Source organism: Branchiostoma belcheri, unplaced genomic scaffold (genome assembly GCF_001625305.1).
Source record: "Branchiostoma belcheri isolate BF01 breed outbred unplaced genomic scaffold, Haploidv18h27 scaffold34, whole genome shotgun sequence".
NCBI classification, from domain to species: domain Eukaryota; kingdom Metazoa; phylum Chordata; class Leptocardii; order Amphioxiformes; family Branchiostomatidae; genus Branchiostoma; species Branchiostoma belcheri.
This window is the reverse complement of record NW_017803954.1, coordinates 2103679-2112143: the sequence shown is the minus strand read 5'-3', so window position 1 is coordinate 2112143 and position 8465 is coordinate 2103679. Positions and strand designations below refer to the sequence as shown.

The 8465-nt window shown below is 40.4% G+C and overlaps 1 protein-coding gene across 1 annotated transcript in view; it reads right to left on the bottom strand.

Annotated features, from left to right (window-relative positions):
• Positions 1–5955, bottom strand: part of LOC109475497 (uncharacterized protein C20orf194 homolog) — a 23219-nt gene extending 17264 nt beyond the window's left edge. The window contains 13 exon segments of the mRNA XM_019776128.1: positions 664–715; positions 934–1015; positions 1326–1487; positions 1637–1679; positions 1841–1899; positions 2111–2216; positions 2674–2752; positions 3116–3215; positions 3755–3879; positions 4345–4373; positions 4491–4562; positions 5091–5192; positions 5768–5955. Coding sequence (XP_019631687.1) covers positions 664–715; positions 934–1015; positions 1326–1487; positions 1637–1679; positions 1841–1899; positions 2111–2216; positions 2674–2752; positions 3116–3215; positions 3755–3879; positions 4345–4373; positions 4491–4562; positions 5091–5192; positions 5768–5844 — 1088 coding nt within the window. The 5' untranslated portion in view covers positions 5845–5955.
• Positions 5956–8465: the final 2510 nt, after the last annotated feature.

Genomic DNA, 8465 nt, shown 5'->3' with positions numbered 1-8465 from the left:
CCTGTGTTTCTCTCGTTCTTAATAACATATGTTACAAGCTTGAACTTACTATCATGGAATGCAGCTGATTCATAGAATTTCCTCATTAATTATGCAAATTACATCAATATTCGCATAATTGTAATATCATTATCTCAAGCATCACTTAAGCTACCTACATACCAAAAATCACGATGATCCGTCAATCGGTTCTTGAGTTATCCTCTTTTAAACATGTGTCCTTTAAACTCCCCTGCAGTTCTAGAGCAAGCCGCTAGGGGGCCTAAACTCACGTCACTTCTTCCCCAGCACAAGAGCTACCTACCATCCAAATTTCATTACCATAGCATGTCTGGATCTTGAGATATCAAAACCGGAAGTTCAGCTGCAGTACCATAACAAGCCGCTAGGGGGTCCAAAATCTAATCATTTTGAAGTCTCATCAAGACCTACCCACCTACCAAGTATCAAGACAATCCATCAAGGCCTTCTCAAGTTATCGTGTTGACAGACAGACACACACACACATACACGAACGCCCCTGAAAACATAACCTTCTTGGCGAAGGTAAAAAGACAATGAAATGAAGTTTGTACTTTTCAAACTGTAGACTTATGATTAAGAGAAGCAACCAATAATAAAAACAATTGCGTGTGTAAAAGAGCCTATTACTTAAGACCTTACCTGAGATCCATGTTCTTCTCCTCAGTCCTGGGTATGCCAGCTTCTTCTGATACTGCATAAACATTGGGAAAACAAAGTATAGAGGAAAGATCATGAAGAGTGTTCATGTGCATGTTCATGTTATTACTCCCTACTTTCTCTTCCTGTCCATTCCAATTGTCTTATAAATTGTATGCTTGGTCGATGAAAACAAACCTAGAAATGCCAGTATACCCTTAACTCCCATGAAATGTAGACATGTAGAGTATTGTGAGTGGAGACAGCTGGTACCTGGGTATGGGACATGTCCACTGCTGAAGAAGTAGGTTCTGGCACAGCTGAGGGGACCACGAGGAGAGATGGCCTGGCAAGCCTACATGGAGTGGAATGAGACAACAGAAAATTTAGCACTGGAAAATGTTGTATGGGTGATGATTAAATTCCTCTAAAACACAGATTCTCTATATAAGATGTCTTAAGATTCTTAAGATATCTTAAGATTCTGTTAACTATTAAACATTTCTGTTATCATTGAAAAGCACAGGGTACTTAAATTGTCAATTTGTTCATCATACAGGTCTGGACCTGTATCTTACCTCTGTACTGGCTCTGAACCTGTACCTGCGCCTGTGCCGGTACCTGTACCTGATGTTATGCTTAGTTACGCAGCACTAGTTCCCTACCATGTGTAGAGACGGCCCTCCCCTGATGCCTGCCTTGCCGATGACCCCATCACCACCCTGTCCACCTGCTCCACCTGTACGAGTCCCAAACAGCACAAAGGCCTGCCTCCGCCCTCCAGTGCCACCTGCTTGCATGCCGTGGGCATAGTAACTCTGCAATGGCTGGTTGGGAAATATTGGCAGATGTTTCATTTGGAAGGCTTGCATTGTCTTTAAAGATGCATTGAAAATACTTTAATAAGGCCTGCTTTTTTTCTGATTGTCTCTTATCTTAAAGCAAAGTAGAGCATCAAGAAGTGAATGAACTGTACCTCTCCAACTTTGCTCTCTGTCAAGACTGCTCTCTGGGCAGGGCTGTGGGAAAGAAAGATTTCACATGGAAATAAAACCATTGTGAAACTTTCAAGATTTACATTACAATATCTGATAAATACACGTGACAAAAGTGCTGTGTTTTTTCACTTACTAAGTCAGCATATTGATGGCATTGGTTCATATCAAACATCATTGCCTACCTTTCAACATCAATAGTCTTGATCAATGAAGTCCACTGCTGTTCAAACTGCGACAGTTGCTGTGAATAGGTAGAAAGCAAAATTCAATAACATTACTAACATTCACCTATACATGACTGGATTTTGTAAGACAAATGCATGACTCTCCTGGGAATGCCCTCAGTTTGCAAATATCTGATGAATGTGACCAGGCCCTTAATGCTACAACCACAACACAATCTTTCATAATACATGTAGTATGAATGGTAATGTCTGAGGATGGACCCTCACCTCAGTGACCAGGTTCTCCAGTCCTACAGGGTCCAGCCTGGTGTAGACATGCTCCAGTCTGCTGCTCACATCAAACACCTCGTGCTTCATGGTGAAGAAACCTCCACTGAGAGGCACAGATCAGAATTGGCTTATGAAAGTGTAATCAAACCAGATTTGCTCAAATGAACTCAGATGAGCTACTCTTCAGCTGGTCATGACAGACAAGACAGGCTCATATTCAGTGTATGGATGGAATTGTTTTTGACAAGCATAATGAAAAGAAGTTCATGGCTTAAGGACTGCGAATGGTTTCAGTAGTGTACATGTTAGCTGAGCAGCAATAGCTGCGATTCAAACTCACAAGTTTTGTACAGAAGCAGAGACACTGGACTACACATGCCACTTGCTACAGTATCAACCTTCTCACTTTCACTGTCTGGGAAAGTATAAAACTGTATCATTCATCTTTACTTTTTGCACAACGATCAACATGGTGAAAATCTTCACTCCTCTTTTCAGGAAAGGCTTCACATATTTTCAATATCATACAACATATTCCAAAGACAATCGATAGAACATACCCTCCAAACCCTTCCAGGGCAAATGCCTGTACGATAGGCCATTTCTCTATGGTCATTGGGCTGAACTGCTGTTGGTTAACTGGACAAAGAAAAAAATGGTTAAAATCATCATATGTAAGCATCAACATTTTTCACTGGTGGTGGTACAGCATACAGCAAAGGCCACCACGAAAATCCGCATTCACCTACCCCACTCATAGACCTCCCTACTCTTCCCCACAGCCCACTCTTAGTCTTGGGGAGAGAATTCCATAGTTTTTCTGATGAAGCCAATTACATAACAGTACATTGTATTTAAAGTACAGTATTATATTATAAACAAGTACTAAGTAAAATTAGTTCAGTGACACCATTACAGAAACTAGAAGAGACATCAAGAAGAGACATCAGTTCTTCCCATATTGATAAGTGTTCTTTAAGCATCAGCTGAAGGTAGTCTTACATCTGGAGCTGTACGGCAGTCCCACTCTGCTGCTTCCCTCCATCATGGCCACAAAACTCCTGATCTTGTACTCCTCAGCCTCCTCCTCATCCTCATGGTACTGCAGGGACAAGTTAACACAATAAAACCTGGGCTCAAAATTTATTTTGGGGAAAATAATGGTTTGTTTATTTGTTTGTTTATTTTATTAGGATCAGTGGTGCACCTGATCTAAAAATTTAGATACACAGAAAATTTCTTTGAGAGTACAATGTCAACAGAACCTAATAGCAAATCTTACCGCCTCTCTTCAAGAGCTTAAATATGAAATTCTATAACGGACTGGTGGATGGCACAGGTAGCTTGGACAGATTCAGAGTTGAGTTGTTTGGGCTCAATATAAGTGCCATCACTAGTAGTTGTAGTGATAATATGCTACCACAACAGTGTCACCTTCTACATTTATTGAATACAGGAATGAAAGACTTTTTGACTGCTATACTTTTGCTTTGTCACTTCAGACTTTTGAGAAAATTTATGCAGGTTTCTTTCGCCATCTTGTTTTTACTTGGCTCTAGCATTAGATTTGTAAGGGACGTCATCCGTAACATTTACTTGCTGTGAGTGTAACCTAAGCAAAGAGAAGGTGAGGAGCCAAACCTTGTCTTCAGCCATACAGAAGATCTGCAGGTTCTTCCAGTGTGCGATGTACGGCAGCAGGTATGGGTAGTTGACAGGGTTACAGTAAATACTCACTCCATCTGGCCTGATCAGGAGCATCATGTCTAGGAGAAAATGAATGGGATATTACTGCTACCTCTGTGTAGAAAAGCTTTTGAATATATACCTGTATGTTTAAACAGCATTTTGAGCTTTACTAATCATCACTGTCTAGTTCTTTGGTGCTGGAATTGGTCTTGGTATAAAAGCATGCTAGAGTGTTGACTTTCTTGGTGTATTTATCTCTGTTGAGTATTAGCTGCTGGACATCTTAAAAAAGTCTCAAAACAATGTCTGTCATCATGTACACTTGTATACCAGTGTGGTCTATGCAAAAGGATGCAGTTCTTCTTTCAACCTACAGTCTGGATTTAGAGATCTGAAAAAATGAAACTTTCAGACAATATTGCAACTACATTGTATTGAATTATGTACTAGTACATGCATCTAACAAGGAACCACCTGCCAAGAAAGGGTCAACAGAAAAATGTCTTACAAACGTAACAATTGTATGATGTTCTTAAACATACCATCAACAGTATCTTCTGGGAGGTTAGACCTAGAAAAGAAAGAAAGAAAGAATGAAATGATTTCATTCAGAACTGCAATTTTTTTCTTGGTGCAAAGTGACAAGCAAATGAATACTGAAGGAAAAAAGTCAAACTTTGGCCTTTACCTCTTGATGGTCTTGTAGTCATACAGACCAAAGAGAAGATAGTTGGCCAGCTCCCGGGCTCCATCACTGTGCCTATGTATGAGTATCAAGTACATGTATCATTTTTTTAATTTTCTTATCTTTCTTTTTCCAAGGTTTGAACTTGTTTTCTTTTAGTGACTGAAATGTGTAGGGTAAGGTTACCCCAGTCGGGGAAGACTAAGTTAACTAACTATTATAAAGGTAATAATTCTTTGGGATAACTGGGATCAATTTCCAACCATCCTTAACACATAATGACAACAAAATTGTACATTATCATGTGGGAAGTTGCTTTAAATTAATGCCACCATTTTAAACACCTTCTTTTCTGAGGTTATCCTTAATGTCCAAATATTAGGGTTTGTTCATATCATAACTGATAACATACTAGTACTATAAAATACACAGAAATTGAAACAAGACCTATTTTGGATGGTACATTAGAATTAGTGGTTACACCCCTATGTGCTATAATGTTCTGACAACTCATCCAATGTTCAGTCAGGCAATCCTAACCCTATGTCGGAATGTAGGGGTGTCAGAACGTAGGGCTGTTGGCCTCGCAGTTAGTGGCCTTACCTGCCGTCCACACCAAGGATACACAGTACAGCATCCAGTGGGGGCTGCCTGGAGTCTCTGCCAGGCTGGAGTAAAGACTGCACCTGGCGCACCCTGTAGTTACTGCAGGTGAAAAGTTGTAGCGTTTATCACTAGTGTTCCCTTTTACTTCTAGATGTATAACAGTCGTGTATTTACCTTCATGGTGTTATTTTTCACAGGAGGAGCAAAAAGGTGGTTTTCACACTGACATTGTTTGAACTGAAGTTCACTGTTTTAATATAGAACACACACAAGGGTGTTTGATTTCGTGGTTAGAGGTCACCACTAAAATAAAACCAGCACAAAAGTTTCTGCATAATTTTCCAATACAGTAGTAGTATTTTGCTTTATCTAAAAGTTACATTTTTTTTATTATTACTGCCATAATTTTTTTAGGGGGGTGGTGGTATGAATACCATACGAACTGGTCATTGGTCGTGTCCTGTCAGTCAATTCTGCTGCAGCTAGAGCATGCATTTAAACTGACACGTAAAAATGATGCAATGACAGTCTTTTGTCAACAAAAACTGTCTCTCTGTGATCTGTTGACACCTACATGTTGAAGGACATGATATTTTGGTACCCGCCCACACACATACACATCAAACTGCCAACATCGGAGTCTCAGCGGAAATCTTAAAATAAATACAACTTACCTCACAGCCGACGAAAAAGTTTCATGTTTAGCCGCACGGCGACCTGAAGAAGGTCGTATTGGGCCACTTTGAGCCATTGGTCTCGAATAAAAGAGGTAAACGGGAAGAAAAGTTTCAGTCGAACTTCAGTTGTTTTCATTAGCAACTGCGGCGGCCATTTTGGACGTTCGTAGGTCACATGATCTACACTCCATGCTGTGATTGGTTGTCAGTGTTGGGCGGGAAACTCGAACTGTCCTTTGTGCTGAAGCACTATCTTTCCTTGCTCCTACAAAATGTATGTTTGGTTTCAAAACGGTTTCATACATAAAATGGGCCACTTGTAACTGTTTCTTCCAAAAAAAAAAAAAAAAAAAAAACAGCAACAACTGCATTTTCGATAGACCTCCAGTAAATTCTAGAACGCCGTAGTCACTAGCGAAATTTCCTTGTTTGCTGGCATTGCCACCATAGATCAGATGATATATAACTTAACGTTAGAGCTCGCTGGGTGTTACTGTTAGATCGATTTTGGAAGAGGCGTGTGGGTATACGTGGGTAAAGGGACAGAAAGAAACAAAAAACGAAACGGACCAACCAAATTTGAAAGAACTACTAGTATATCGCTTAGTAGCATGCTGTAGAGAGATTTATGAATACTGTTCACAACAGTCGAAGGGCCAATGCTCTAGAACACGCTTATTTTGTAAAAGCGCGATTTTGACGCGGGGCGCTTCCGCCGTGAAAACACCCTTGACGTTTACATGCGTGGTAAAAACATAGCTCGGTGTTTCCTTTTGAATTTTTGCATGCTAAAGGACAAGGCTTTGACGAGTCCGACCGTGTTCAAATTTTTTGTTAAAGATTAATAAAAGTTGTAGTAGTTGTGCGTTGAAATCTGCTAATTTTACAGCCATGTTTGTACGGTTGCTTTCGGTAGATAGGATTGATGATCCCTCTTGAAACTGTATGTGTTGATTCCCTTAAGTCTGAGCTTTAATTTGATATATAGATTGATACCGTTTTTAATGGGAGAGAGCGCAGAACCAAAATAGACGAGATTAACACCATTCAAACCGCAGAGCCCTTTGTGTTCCATGGTGGAACGCGGAGCAGAAACCGGGGGAGTTAATGTACGTCTTTGTCACCATGATAAGCGCCAAGAATTCATTAAACCTCTTAAAATTGATATGCTGATTCATCACAAACCTTACCTTTCCCTTAATACGTAGTTTAATGGCGGTTTAAATTGTAAAAGTTGCACGACAGTAGAAGACGGGAAATGTTCACTCTGTTATATGACGACGCCGTACCCAGCGCGTTCTACCTCCGCGCACCGTCGCTCTCCATGAAATTGTGGTAAAAACTGTAGCGGCGTTTTAAGCACGTAGAGATCATAAATCATCATGAAAATTCGTTTGCTAATTTTTAGAAACCATGGCTTTTATTTGATGTATAGCTTATTGTCGACTTGATTATAGGGGAGCGCAGAACTCTTATAGAAAAAAATTCACTCCGTCATAGAGGCGCTGTTCCTCACGCGTGCAAATTTAGTTATGTTTCTAGGATGGTAATGAACAGGTAGAATTCTAGTCCCTCTTGAAAACTACGTGTACTAATTCCCATAAACGTCAGCTTTATTTTCATATATAGATTGATAAGTTAAACGCTTGTAATGACTGATACCGCAGGACCAAAATAGACCAGTGAACGTCAGACGGCAGCGCCCCGCGTGTTGGAACGCGGCCGCTCTGCAGCGGTAACCATGGAACTAAACTTGGCGCAAAAGTTTGGATTACTCAACTTTGTTCGATCATATTTCCATTGTGTCTTTATCAATTTCAATGTGTCATATATCATTAAAACGCTTATGAAATTTCCTTTCCTATGATACCAAATTTATTGTGATTGTGAAATCATGGAACAGGCACCACGCCTGGGTCGCAGAAATAAATTTCAACACCAATCGCTCAACAATAACCTAACACCTCCTATATGATCCCAAATGAAACTTTCTGTGCATTTTCTATAACAGTTGCCCTGTACTTTTATACCACAATTGCATGCCGAAAAGATGGGTGAGAGCGCAGAACCAAAATAGAAGTCAGGGTTACCACAACACCCCTCAAATCACACCCAAAAGTTCACAGCGTTATCGGATGTAAACTATCGGTCAATGAGCCGCAAAAACTATCTCAAATTGATCCTTATCTTTCAGTAAGGACGATTTCACCGCCATAACCGGCCTTGTCTTGTTTATTTCTGGGAAGAAAGGGTTAAAGTCGGAGGCTAATATCTGCTCTCGTTCATCCGCCAACGCTATTCTCGGTCCCAGAGCAGTCTGCCGGGTTTTAGAAAACCCCGGAAGTAGAATAGAATATTCGACCGTTGGCCCTTCGACTGACAAATTGAAAAATAAAATGCAACAGTCGCCTTCCACTTCCGAAAGCCAAATCCGCCTGACCACCGGTATGATACAAAACAAACATTGCGTGTAGGACCTTATGTCGTATATGCAGTACACAGGCAACCAGTAACGTCACATCTGTCCATTATTTAGCATCAATTTCATTCAGTTGATCAGAATGTTTTCACTAAATCATTAACCTCATCCAGCAGGTGGCCAATAAGAACGAAACAAAATATTTGAAATAACACAAACGCCACCGCGTGGACGATTGAACTATACACAACATAGCTAATGTAAACACGCCAGGCA